Source organism: Endocarpon pusillum (assembly GCF_000464535.1).
Source record: "Endocarpon pusillum Z07020 unplaced genomic scaffold scaffold2751, whole genome shotgun sequence".
NCBI classification, from domain to species: Eukaryota; Fungi; Ascomycota; class Eurotiomycetes; order Verrucariales; family Verrucariaceae; genus Endocarpon; species Endocarpon pusillum.
Window position 1 is genome coordinate 220,037 of NW_006916233.1, and position 13,914 is coordinate 233,950.

General features: G+C 49.1%; 3 protein-coding genes across 3 annotated transcripts; all 3 read right to left on the reverse strand.

The window, feature by feature from the left end:
- Positions 1–137: 137 nt before the first annotated feature.
- On the reverse strand, positions 138–3,600 carry EPUS_02957 (uncharacterized protein; the record flags this gene model as incomplete). The annotated part of the gene is made up of 6 exons (XM_007804044.1): positions 138–517; positions 764–939; positions 996–2,527; positions 2,573–3,376; positions 3,445–3,503; positions 3,561–3,600. The coding sequence occupies 6 exons, from the start codon at positions 3,598–3,600 to the stop codon at positions 138–140; spliced, it is 2,991 nt and encodes a 996-aa protein (XP_007802235.1).
- Positions 3,601–4,176: 576 nt separating this feature from the next.
- On the reverse strand, positions 4,177–6,610 carry EPUS_02958 (uncharacterized protein; the record flags this gene model as incomplete). Its single annotated transcript, XM_007804045.1, has 2 exons — positions 4,177–5,944; positions 5,997–6,610. 2 exons carry the CDS (start codon positions 6,608–6,610, stop codon positions 4,177–4,179), a joined length of 2,382 nt encoding a protein of 793 aa, XP_007802236.1.
- A 742-nt stretch (positions 6,611–7,352) lies between these two features.
- EPUS_02959 (uncharacterized protein) lies at positions 7,353–9,372 on the reverse strand (the record flags this gene model as incomplete). Its single annotated transcript, XM_007804046.1, has 3 exons — positions 7,353–9,023; positions 9,078–9,288; positions 9,338–9,372. The coding sequence occupies 3 exons, from the start codon at positions 9,370–9,372 to the stop codon at positions 7,353–7,355; spliced, it is 1,917 nt and encodes a 638-aa protein (XP_007802237.1).
- Positions 9,373–13,914: the final 4,542 nt, after the last annotated feature.

Consider the following 13,914-nt stretch of genomic DNA (forward strand, 5'->3'; position numbering starts at 1 on the left):
TCCTCCACTCTCTCGAAGCGCGTTTCCTCCTTGCCAGGATATGAGATAAGATCCGTCCACAGGTCTTGGGACAGTCTCAGTGTTCTCCGTGGCGGAGTCGTTGCGTGAAGGAGGATCGGTAGGACTGGGTGAGAGGATTATTGGGTGTATGGAGGTCCAGAGCTCGGAATCAGATCCCTAGGACAGCCATCAAGTAGCCCCTGGAGCCGATCTTCAATGCTTGTTGCAAAACCAGGAGGAGAGTTGACAGGTGTGTTGGGGTAAAAATTGCCTATTTCGTCACAAGGGAGTTCGATAAGTCCGTGATGCTCGTGATGCTCGTTCTCGAGCACACGGTTGAGGCGGTGCTGCTGTAAGACTCCATTCTTGTGAAGGATCTCTTTTCGAGACCGTGGTTGTAGGACGGCTCTGGTAGTGTAAGGGCGGTTCGTTGGTTCATTGTCGGGTTGCAAACCATTCTCATGGCAGGATGGGCGGAAACGGTGGTTCCTTCTAAGATCAGCCAATGCGTCGGACGCTTCGAAAGTCAGCTGAGCATTGGCCCGGGAGGAGCATATTGCCTTCAATTCGTGCTAAAGTAGAAGGGGCGTAGGCGGGACGACGTTTGCTGTGCTGGGATAGTGGGTTTAGACACGGTGCAGATCAAGGCGAGGCTGTGAAGGCTGGGTTGGGGTGAGGGATTAGGCATCGTAATAGATATTGAACAAGGTATACTCTGGGTTCTGACAATATCAAGGTCATGATCATGCAGCCATAACCGTACCTTGATGCTGTGCAGCCCCGAGTTGACGCTTAACCTGTTCTCGTGCCCAGCGTGCTGTATCGATTGTGCGAGCGGAAAAATCACGGTTCGTACGGGTTTCTTTGACCAATCTGGTAACCCATTCGTGTTTATACCATTGGGAGATCTCGCCGTTTGGAAATGCGTCTGCAAGGTCGCTATGAAGCCCGTGTTAGCCTTGATACAGCCTCAAGAACGGTAACAATGAACTTACCCAACAACACCCATCGCAGCGCGAAGCAAGCCCTCACTTTGGTTTTGATCTTGTGCAATCATTTGGAGAAGAGCGAAAATAGGTTCCACGTATTGTTGCAGCAGGTTTGCTTTTGGTGTTCCCTTGAAAGCTAACAAAATCCCGCCCCAAGCATCTACAATTCCTTCTCTTAGCGAAATAATGTAGTCAAGCATATCGTAGGAGACGTCTTGCGCAACTGTTACTCCAGCTGCTTGTTGGAGAACTTGAGCAACAACAGTAAGATATGTCTCGAAGTGAGTACCGATTGCTTGCGCAATATCGCCGAACGTCTCAAGGATGCTTGGCTTGAGTTGGTTACTCAGAGTGTTAGAGCGAAGATTGTTCAAGAGGTAGTTCATGAAGGGGTCGCAGTATGGCTGGGATTTTTCTCCCAAAGCACGAACAACATCGCTGACAAGTCCGATTGCCATTGCGCAGAGGCCTGGTTCTTCTTGGTTACCAAGAGCGTTGTAGAGGTATGGTGTGAATGACTCCATGTATTTTAAGAAGTCTTCCTCGAGAGCGTTTGTAAGGGCACCCACAACTGCGAAGGTCGTATCAGGCACGCTAGACTTGGCTGGAACAGTATTCAGGACTTGCAGATTGACTTGCATTATGCGATCTGCTTGAGGGGCTATGTTCTGCTCCAGTCGCTGGATGATACAGAGGAGCACGCTTGATAGACTGGTTTGGAGCTCTTCGAGGGTGATTCGGTCTTCCACACTCACAATCTGCTGCTGCATTGGAATGGTAGCCTCAAGTCGTGACAGGATCACTTCCGACAGGCCAGCAACAATCTGCAAGCTGTCATTAGCAGCGTTCGTGACAAAACCACCCAGCACTTCATAGGCAGCCGTTCGAAGTTGGTTATCTGCGCTTTCCTTCTCTGTCACCGCCAGAAGTGATGAGATACTGTCTTGAAAGTGCTTAGTAAGAGGGTTTGAAGATGCTCCATCATCGCCAACGAATCTTTCTGTTAGGTTCATAAGTGCTAAGCAGCAGGACGACGCCATCTTAGGACTGCTCATCAAACCATTGAACAAAGCAGACATTAGTGGTTGGAGATGAGTATCCGGATCGATGGTATCAGAACAAAAGTCGCATATCCTGCTCAGAGCAAAGGCAGCTGAATCTTTGACCATAATAACCTGATCGTCCATCATGCTGATCAGGACCGGAAGTGCTTGCTTTACGAGTGGATCCAGGATCTTCACATCGGGCCCGTCCATAATGGCGCCAAAGGATGAGACTGCAGCATCGCGTCTATGCCAGTCTTCACTCCGAAGGTTTGCTTCCACAAATTCCAGGACCGGAGCAATGACTTCTCCTCCAATACATTGTGCGTAGAGCTGTAGACATTGATACGCAGCACGAGCGACATTGTAGTCATCCTCTCCATCGTCTTCGTCGACTTTAGTGAGCAGCTGTAAGAGCACCGGTATGACTTCCCGACCAGCGACTCTAGCAAACTGGAAATATGGTCGCAGTTCCTGTGAGCCTTCTTGTTGCGCCTGAGAGAAGTTAGCAAGCGCTTTGCCAGTTTCATGAGGACTGACCTGTTGGTTGTCATCCTCAATGCTGATTTCTTCTTCACAAACAGTGCACCAGAATTCGATTGCCAGTTTAGCCACATCCTCTTCGTCGCTCTTCATGCCCATGATCGTCAAGCCGAAGAGCGCCTTCTCCATGTAGAACCGCATCTTATCGTAGTATACGCCCATAATCCTGTTAAGACAGCCAAATGCACCTGCTTGTATCCTTGAGTCATCGGACTGTGTAGACTCGCAAATGACCTGCATAATGTAATTTCGTTCCCCTTCGTTGTCAAAGTTCGTTCTAATAAATTCTGTAGCGTCACCCAGGGCAGAGAGCGCAGCATTTCGGACGTCGTTATTCGGCTCCTCTTTTCTGGCGCCCTGCACAACAGCGGTCAGAATGGCATTAGAATGTGCCACCAGAGCATCCCTCAGATCGACGTCGTCGCTCTCGCAAATGAACCCGATTGTGGTCAAGCTACTCTGCTTCAGACTGTCTGATCCGTTACCAACGTTATGAACCAAAGCGGGCATCAGCTCGGGCCATTCATTCCGCGGCAGCTCAATGGCGGCTATGGAGGCTATCAGCTGTGCTGCTGATGTCCCTGCCATCGAATTTGCGTTGAGAGTCTGTAATGCTTGGTCCTTGACTTGTTTCTTGATCGGAGGCTCTAGTTGTTGGATCCATCGTGCTTGTATTTCACGCAGGCGCCCAGTGTCACGAGAAGAAAACGCGTTCTTGAGAGCAATACCAGCAGCTTGTCGAATGTGAGGGCGAGCTTGTTCGTTAGCTAGCTCGTTTGACAAGGTAGTCAAGTAGCCGGACTGAGGGAGGGATGGTCAGTCAAAGGTCTGAAATGCGTAGCAAAGGCACGACCCTAGGAAGGACTTACGAAATCAGCTTCTGCTGCTCGAGACAACTGCAGCTCCGCATTCTGACGAGTAGTGGCATCTAGACAGATGTTAGCATGTCAGAAGGCTGAAGATCCGCAAGAAGTCCGATACTGACCTGGAGAGAGGGTGGCCTCAAGGACCTGATTTACATCCATATTTGCGGCGGCCTGGAAGGGGAAGTGGTGCTAGAGCTTCGAGGCGGTTCTCAAGCGTTCTACAAAGGGATCAGATATACAGATATCTGCTAGTAGTGTGACAGAGCGCAGAATCAAGGAGCGAAAGGAACGAAATTCCACAGGTGAGAGTTTGTGGAAGTTGCGAATCGAGTTGGCTATTCAGGGCTATTTCTGGGGTGATGCGCAGTTAAGTTAATATTTTGGCCGCCCACACCACAGCCAGGCCCTACACAGCCAATCAGCAGCCAGGAAACACTACATCAGCTTAAGCATAGAGTAGCATGGAGCCAGGCGTCAACACCTGGGGAAAATGCTGTCTTGCAGTTTCACGCACACCACAATCTATTACAACAGCTTTTCTGCCCCCTAAATGTGCCAGTACGGGTCATCATGCTCCGCAACAGAAACAGTTGTGGGTTTACCCCTTCCGAGCTTACGTGTACTCTTACTTATTCTATGCCCGGCTTCGAGTAGAGCTTTGATAGCTCTCACTTTGAAAGCTTGATCCCCCTCGGATGTCTGACGATGATCTGCTATCAAGTACTCTGATAACGTTCATTCAATCATAGTATCTTCATCTTGGGCCGTCTCCTCGTCAGGCTGTCCGCTGTCAAGATCAAAAACAGTGAACTTGATACCATCTTCAAGTACACATGCCGCTCTCCTTCCTTTCCGCCCGTTGACCTCTAACTCCGAAGGAATCTTTGCACCACCGCTGAGGTCGAAGACATGCCGTTCTTGCCAGACCACATCTGGAGAAGTGTAGCTCAAAGTGTAAAGATGTGCTTTTTCTTGGCCCGAGCTGAGAACCATCAAATCTGAATCGTCAACGAACTGTATGCCCTGTGCGCCCTCGTTATGGGGAATTGTAAAGTCTCTGACCCTGGGTACTTGGCTTGGATGTGCTGGGTCCCATGGGATATAATGTAACGATATCTGGCTCGCCTCCGTCCTATTAGTAGTTGCGAAAACGACTTCATGTTGGCCTTCACTTTTGAGTACCATCCTCGCCGTCGTGGCATCTGCATTGCAGTCCTGTTGCAGCGTGCAGACCCTGCCATGCAGAACGCTCTTCCTCAGCGTTTGAGCGATCCCATCAAAGACTTTCTGGGCTTGACCTGTGAGTCTCCGTAAAAGATCATCCAGATCTGGGCGCTTGCCTGGTCCTAGGTTTATCTTCAGCATTTTCTTGAACACCTCGTAGAAACCAACATCCGCTTGATTCTGAGACCAGTCGTAGGATGGTCCTTCTAGTGAAGTCCCCCTTGCATCGACTGATGGTCGGACGAAGGCAACCATCGCACTTTTGCCCATTACCCCTTGTATATAGTCAAGCACCGTCCTCACATCCAAGTCATCTCTCCGCATGCATAGCTCGTCCAACCTCTCACTTCCTGGTCCTCCAGCATTCTCTCTTTCCAGACCCTGAATCTCAACCTCAAGCCTGAGCCACTTCATGAAAGCTGTGAACTGCTTGATCTCTTTGCTAACAGTCTTGAGCAGGTAATGCCCTAGCAGATTGAGGCAGTCAACCATGTCCATAACTCGATCTAGGCTCTGTAGGTCGAGCCCAAGCACCTGAGCAGATTTCGTAAATCTCGATAGTCCTTCCAGACGAGAAACAACAACTTGGCACCTCTCCAGAGCTGGTAGCAAACACTCATGGGTGAACCTTCGAATGTTCTCCATACCGAGAGCGGAAGCTTTGTCCCATCTCTTGATGTTCCTTTCCCCAACTTCGTCGATCATCCAGTCTCGTAACTCATCACCACAGTCCCCCGTCACAACAAGTTGATACGCCGCAGTGATAAAATCTGTTTGCCCGTCCGCACTTTGTGCCAGAGTCTCATTAATGTTCCTAACAAGTTTACTGGGCAGATCGAAAGCTCCTCTAAGCTCAATTGAAAGATGGGTTGATACCTGTGTCAGATACCGCAATAAGTTAAGCAATTGCGTCGACTTTGTAGCAAGCGTGGAGAGGTAATAGGGGCTCGTTTGCGGAATGAAGTTAAGATCCAGCGCGATAACGTGGAGTTGACAGGCGGCTTTCCTTGTTGTAGTCTGGACAGCCAGAGCATGTGTTGAGCTCAGAGGATGGGCAACGTGCCGTAACACTTTGCATATCTTGCTGTCTTTTGGTAGCGACGATGTAAGATCAACACTGCCTATATCGAAGCAATCGAATATCCTGATGTGAATTGTGCCATCTTCGAAGCCAGTAAGAAGAACATCGACCTCGTCATACCTGCTTGGTCGGTTTGATGTGCTACTGTAAGAGTGAAATATGGCGTCCATGGAGGCCCTCGTGCTGAAGACATCATCACTGCCGGACGCGTCAGTTTCAGCCGTCCATCCAATACCCGAGCACAACTCACTCCCCACCTCCAAAGCCCCAACCTCCCCCGGCCCCCGTCCCGGGTGGCAGCGCACTCAACTTGGGTATACTCGTCTCTACATCAACCCCGCAAGCCAACTCCCTCGGTAGATCTGCCTTGACTTTTCCCACGGCCTTTTTACCGAAATCCAGTGAAAATAGTTCATCCAGCGCTGACCCTTTGGCCTCCTCTTCCAGTAAGTCTTTCATGCCTTTCACATCACCAAAATTGGCAGTCCAGGCCAAACACGATAATCCCGGCCGCACCGTACTTTCGACGGGTGGAGGATATAAACAATGCACCATCTTCCCTGCATTCATCACGTTAAGTAATCTGATTGCTCCATCACTTGTCCCCAAAGCAAGCAAACGACCATCCAATTTCCACTTCACAAATTGAATGGCTAAGCCAGCCGGTGCGTCCCATCCAAACACCTGCTGCCCGTTCAACCTCCACACGCCCAGCTTCTGCTCTGTCTCTGCATCATCACCGGGAACGTTTAGAATAGTCACAACGGCGATCAAGTCCATAGACGGACAATACGATAATGTCCCAGGGTGGCACCGGAAAGGTAAGAATTTCTCGCCAACAACATCCAACATTGAAGGAGCCATGGTGGTGTCCAAGTGGGGCGTATTTGCTATTGAGGAAGGTCATGGAGGCATTGTAGCCATTGAAAGAAGATCATCCGCAGATCAGAGCCATTTTATGGTGACGGAAGGAGGGAATAGATAATAGGCTAGGAAAGGATACTCTATGGACTTATGATACCTCATCGAAAGTGTTCTTCAGCGGTCAATGAGTGCGATCACAGGCCTTTTTGATGATATAGGAGTCAATCACATATCAGCCAACAATTTTGAGAATGTTTCCTTGAGGAGAAACTATCCCTAGAGATGTAAATTTGTGCCAAGATATTTTGCATTGCAAACCGCAATGCTCTGCCAGAACATCATCAAATCGTCTATAGATACTACAGTTCGTGAAGAAACCCTTAGTGATTTCGCGGAATCTTCAGACGAGTGTATGTACCCTCTCGTCCCATGATTATGGCCGTGAACCTAAACAAGAATAATATCTAAAAGTCTTCCATGTCCATGATGGGAACTGCCCCCTAATAAACCAATTGTTCTTCCACTGCAGCAGGCTCACAAGGCAGGAAACGATAGGCTCATAGCCAAATGTAATCGAAATTATTATCGCCCAGACAGTCCTTCGGCAAACTTGAAATACAGAGAAGTTAAGCAAGTACAGCAGATCTAGTAGGGTATCTTGAGAATGTTGCGGTGCCAAAACCGAGGTAGAATAATCCTTGTACATGAAGAAAGACTTGCGCAACGTCCTCTGGACGATCAATCAGTCTTGAATCATGTCCTTCAGATAGCTCAATTCTTGCATAATTTGCTGCATGGTTGTTGTGTGTGGAAAATCCTCCGCGGTAACTCTCACGTGGTCAGAGACATCGTCTTGAGGTCGACCATCCACATAATAAGGAAAATGAGGTTTGAGTGTGGCATCTGGTGCCCCAGCACCGGCAGGGAGCCTGTACGTGTCGAAACTGCCAAGCATCATTCCGTACCGTTTCTGTAGCAAGGTGGATTCGTCTTTGGGAGCGCGTGTGGATCCAGATGTCTCAGAAATCGGAGAAGAAGGTGAGGGGTTGTCGTAAGAACTAATTGTTGATGAACTGACAACGGAGGGCATTCTGTTCGCTTTCAGCACAGAGGAGCTTTCTCGTTGCTTCACAGCCTCTTGACTCTGCCCAGCAGAAGTAATCCCGCATGGCGACATTGATGGAGTCGAGTGCTCGGTCTCTTGTGTTGAAGCCGGCGATTTGCCATCAAAGAAGATGCTAGACCATTGAGACGATGTATATGAGGAATCAGTGGTAACAGTCCAATGCGAGAAGTGGGTTGAGGGACCGGTTGTGAGTCCTGCAAGATCTGTGGAGCTGCAGGTTAATCGCATTTTAGAGTTTTTATTTGGAGATAAGGTTAGGGGAGTATTCGGCAAAGTTGGCAGTCGCTTTTCAGAGGGCTGCGAAGTACTATCGGGTCTGCAAAGCTCGTTAGCTGGAGCAATCAGCCCAGATGACGGCCAAATGGGTGTGTTCTGAGCCGAGGTGACTTCTTTCAGAGTCTCCAGTGGTTGGTACGGTGGGCAAGCGGCGTCTTGCACCTTGCACCCTCCGTTGGGTTGCTCTGGCTCGGTCAACAATGTGCGCAAAGGAGAAGGTTCCCTCGATCGAGATCTCTGCCTCCTGTGGCTCTGAAACGAGGAGACTGCGAATGCTGCTTCGGCATTATGGAGATGCTCGACGCTTTGCCGCAGCACCAAGCTTGTTTTCCGAGCCTGACCACCTTCCCGGCCCACAGTAGGTGTTGGAGACCTGCCTCTGGATAAGTTGGTAGAGCTTTCGCTAGAGCTTGGCTTGTCTGTGCATTCAGGGGCTGCTCGGTTGGAGCGCCAAGCCTGGTCCAACGACAGGCGCTCTCGATGGGAGGTGGGAAAGCGAGCACGGCCTCTCCCAGCCTTAGCTTCAGGACTAGGCGGCTTCAGAGGAGCGAATTGGCGGAATGCTGCTTTTAATCCTGTTGATATATGGTGAGGCGAGACTGATCGACCTCTGGAATCAATTGAGGCCTTCCGTGGCAAGCGGAAAGTTCGTAAGGAAACAGCGCTCAAGGGAAGGGAAGCATTGCGACCATGCCTGGACCGGCCGGGGGCAGCTGCAAGATTCAAAGGCGAGCCTTCCAAGCTCGGGGCAGAATTTTGTCGTGCTGAAGTATTCAAAGTGGCAAGGGCTGGCTTCGGAGCGGGTCGAGGATTCAGATATCTGTCCTCGGGATTCATAGTCATCAACTCGGAGCTTGTAGAGCTGACACTTGCGTTTCGGTGTCTACGATGGCCAGTGCTGAAATGCATTGGGACATCCAAAACATTGACGGGCTGTCCAGGGAGCATTGGACAAGCTGTCGTGGACGGTTCGGCTGGGTTGTGAAATTCAATGTCGTTGTCCAATTGATACTATTGGGAATATCAGCAGGGCACCTTTGGTGACAACATAAAAGACTTCCTTACATGATACCAATACCTACCGCCCATCTTCAAGCCTCCTTGTCGCCTGCCACACGCTTGCTCAACACGACCGTCACAGACAATGTTCTCAAAGTTATAACAACCGGACCAATGCTCAGCACCAAGTCGGCTATCCCTTTTCATTGGATATGGCTTGGAAAAGTTGTCCCATGAACCGAGTAAGTTGACGGATCGTATAGATGGCGGAGTTTGCCTGAGTCATGTCAACGTAGGAGATTGGAAGAGTGGTATGTGTGGCTTACACTAGGAACGTCATGAGCGTAGTTGAGGAAGTCATGTCTGTAAATATTGAGCCCGACTAATAACTCCAGCACTTCGATCGACGCTAGGCCGAGGATTGGGGCCAAGTTGGTTGAACGGATGTGTCAAAAGGACCTCCTGCAGTAGGGCAGGATGGGGGCCGGTATCAACTAAGGACGATCAATTGCAAACTGATATATCTATATCTTTAATAAACACATGAGGAGCAAAAGCGCGCTGGAGGTTCGCATTCACCATATATACATATGGGATACATGGCGATGAAATCATCTGCTCGTTTATCCAAAATCAAGTTTTCTCGTTCAATCTGCTCGAGGTTGGCAAGTAGGCTCAGTGATGCGTTCAGCAACCGGGTAGCGAAGTCTTGAACAGCATCAGGCTACGAATTGCGTGTCACTAAAGCCAGTTGAATGGAAGCTTCTTGCAGATAACCGCTTTGGTTCGCGGTTCTTGAGGAAGGCGGCTGCTGAAGTTGAGGCTGCTGGGAGTTCGACCAACAGAGAAGTTGCGTCTCATGAAGTGTTCACAGTGATCGGCGTCGCATGGATTCGCACGGTCTTTCAAGTCCTGGAGATTAGACAGCTTTATGCACCTGCAGTCGCAATAAACGTGTACACGCTAGGAGTGAGGTCAGTTGTGCGAGGCTAATTTCGTGGAAATAGCACTTCTTCGCAAAGCAATCCGTTTGACAGACCTGACGAGAATCAGCTGGTGGCGCTCCGATAATCAGTCCAATCGAAGCCATGCTTTTCGGCTGGCTTCGTGGCTAACAAGTCAATATCGATCCACTTTTTCCCGATCTGGTCGGACACATTATTTATTGAAAAGCTCAATTCATGGGCGACAGAGCTGCATAACGGTTGCATCCTGTATCAGATCTTGACATCAGTGCTTGTTAATGGCCAGAATGCTATCAACTGGGTATGCGCCCCATCCTTGCTTCGTCTTAGAAGATGGGCAAGATGAGCAAGATGGCCAAGGTGGGCAAGATGAAATCCCCGGCCCCAAAGTTTGACAGGAGACCCGAAACTTAAATTGGTTCAGGAAAAGTCGCACCAGCGCACCCAGCCGCCCTAACTAAGCGATGATCATCTCTCTCTTATTGGCTCACTGTAACCGGTCAAGGCTTTATCATCGTGGATGCATTAGCGAGGTCGTCTAACCCCTTTGATGTCATTGCTGCCAAATTGGGACTTTTATTTGGTCCGAGTCATACTACGTAAAGCTCACGACATCTACTCCGTACTATGTTACTTCTTGAAAGTTTTATCGCTTTTGCTTCCGTTGTGATTGGTAAGATACACTTGATCAACTTGAGCCAGGGTAACATCGTCAAGAGCAGTCAGAACCCGTTACCAAATGTCCGTTGGATCGTGTCAGCAACAGCTGATTTGTCTCTCTTACTTCTGTTCAATAGGAGAGCAGAAGGGGGTGCGCTACGCTTTCTTTCACTCTGGGGCTGCCTTCTACGGTTTCTGTCGAATTATTGTTCTCCTTTCACCCAGCCGATCAGCGGTGTCATCCCCCCCCATATAATGGCCAATGACTAGAACACAATCTAGGGAGCTTCACTCCCAGCCATGTTCGGTTAAGCCAGCCATCACCTAGCTGCTGATAAATTCCTGGATGCTATGTTGAACTGTTATGAATTATTCAGAAATACTATCCTTGAACGAGACATAATCAAGAACCCTGCTTCTTATGTAGCTCTGGGAGTATCTGCCTACAGCTTACAAATCAAAGGCTAGGTAGTTGTAGAGGGAGAGCGTGTCAAAGCTACCTTTCTTGGTTTCCACTTTCTTGCCAACGGAAGCCTCAAGCTATGCTAGACATGTCACTTCTCTCATTCCCTGTGGAATTTTTGTGGACACTGGCCAATTAAAAAGCCTCCGAGACTTTGAGGTTGAGCTTAACTTTCAATACTTGCGTGTTCTCATTTATAATATTGAAGAGTTCTCAACAACTCGGTCGGCTAATAGTATTGTTGTTTCGCAGAACTTATTGACACACCAACGTCCAGAGCGTCGCACAAAGATTTACCGTGGTGAATACTATACCGGTGACGCGTTTCTTGCAGTCTCGAATGAAGATCTTTGGCGATGGGCTGCGCATCAGTACGCACGGAAGCCGACCTGTGATGGCCAGCTCCTTTCGGCATGGGTGTTGAAGCGCACCTTATACCAGTGTGCCTTGGATTGCAAGTCGGCTGATGCCCGAATAGCAACCTCCATCACGGAAGCGGTGGACGAGTTGCTTCAATCACAGATAAAGCGAAACCTTTGACATCATCGTAACACCGACTCGTTACCTTACAAAGTCCTGGAACGAATAGTACGCGCCATTTTCTCCCTCCACTAGGCAAGCCAGTACAGGAAGGTCGCCTGCTCAATAGCTTCGGTCATAACTAGGACTTGGTGTTATTGCAGTTAGAAAATGCCGATGCAACAGAAAACAGAAATACGGAGTCATGCCTCAAAAAAGTCATCAATATACTCCGTACGCTAACTAAGATAGAGTAGAGCTAGCTGTTTTTGCAGTAGTGTCATGCTAATCTCTATTTACGATGTCGGAGCGGCTGATGGACCGAATACCTGAAGCTTCGCTGACATAGGTTTGCGAGTCACGCCCAGCAGCCTAAACGAAGGCCTAAAGGCCCTAAAGATCTCCAGAAATCATGGGTATCGTTAGAGGCAAGTATAGGGGTTTTCTCTCTATTGGCCACGGATTACGCAATGCTAAGTTCGGCTAGAGTTTGCTAGCGGCGCTCTAGTTCTAGCGTATATTGATGACTTTTGATGCACGAGTCTGTACCAGTTATCCAGTTGCTGATTAGAAAAAGGAGTCCGTTTCAATTATACTTCTGATCTCTAAACTCCCGAAAAGCAAAGGGACTAGCCAAGGGCATGGTCCACACAAACGGGGCTTCTGAACGGACCGCATGTTGAAGGCCGCGAAGATGGCTTTTCAATTATCAGTCATGGCCAAATTGAACAAATTCCTTTTTTTAGTAGGGGCCCAAACGAGTCGAAGAAATGGATGGACAGCTACAAGCTACCTCAATCTTGATACTCATCTGTGCAAGATAATGATAACCCCTCCGTAAGTGCGATGAACAAAAAGACGTGACTAGGAATCTCCAATCCTTGTGCTTAACAAAGGACTCAGTGTCTCGAAATCTCTTCCCCCATGACAGGGCTGCAGAGAATTGTCCGCCAGCCGCTCATGCTCTCCCTCACGACTCCGAAACTATAAGCAATTCTATTTTTCGTGCTTCGATTGGCCTCGCTCGTGTGTATCAGATTACCATGCATGAGCACAAGCGTCCCGGCCTTGACCTCGAGCTTTTTGTACTGGTACGTGCCGTATGCAGACTTTCTTGTGGAGCGTGGAGTCATCAACGCCGTTCAACTGTGCAAAAACTGGATTGCCCACCAGCACGAAGTTGGGGAGACCAGTGCTGTCTTTCTCGCATCTTCTCGCGATGGGCTCTGTCTGATGGCTTCCAGGGGCGACTGCTAAGCAATCATTCTCGGCAGTTGCGTCCTCCAGTGCATACCAAAACGTGACGCAGCTTGCTGGATCAGTGAATCCGGTGCAACTGTCTTGATGTGGCACTACTTTCGGACCGACAGCTGATGCTTTGGTGATGATAAGGCTTTGAGTTATCCGAGGGTCCTTGAAACCAAGCGAGCGGGCAATCTCGCAGTGTTGTGTAGTGAACGTCGCCCACCGGAAGGCTGGAAGAAGACGACGGACTCCGCAACCGAGGCGGTCAATGCCCTAAAGGGGCGTCAGAGAAGCGTCGTGTGCGTCTGTACATTCAAATCAGTTCGCTTTTCCATTCATTCGGCCTACCGAGAGCGTACTTTCTCCCAGACTAGCCCATATACTTACTCCGGTTTTGGTGATTAGCTTAGACTCCGAATATTCTCTCTGATGTTAGTCTTGTTCCCCATGATCTCTAGACAAGAAGCTGCAAGTTGTCTTTCCGGGTGGTAAACGAGAAGGCATGAAACATGCAGAAGTCAAAGACCAGTTCAAACACACATCCACAACTTTCTCGGTCTGAAAATCAAAACCATCTCACTGCACGGCCACAAGCATTTCAGGGCGTAGGAGTGGGAGATCAAATGTAAGGAAATTAAGGGGAATGGGAAGAAGCTGTCGAAGGATGAAGCACCTCGCAAGAAACTCATTGGATGCATCTTGCTGTGGTGGAACGACAAAGACAAGACAGTCAAGAATCATGACTATGTCCAAACGCGGGCCTCTAGTAGGAGGTTGAGGGCAATGGTTGAACCTGCCGAAACTGGGGATTTTTACCAAATCTCCATACGTATCGTATACTCCGTACTCCGTCCATATGCGTCTGTATTCAAACCCCTAATTTCTCCTTGGTCAACCTAGTCTTCACACAGCACTGGTACTACCATCGCAGGATTTCGCGGCGATTACTGAGAACCTCTGTCAATACACCTCAAAAGATGTCTTTGAGGACTTAAGACCCCTCCATAACGTCAAGGTGGTCATCAAGAAATTGTAGATAAGTGAACTGTTT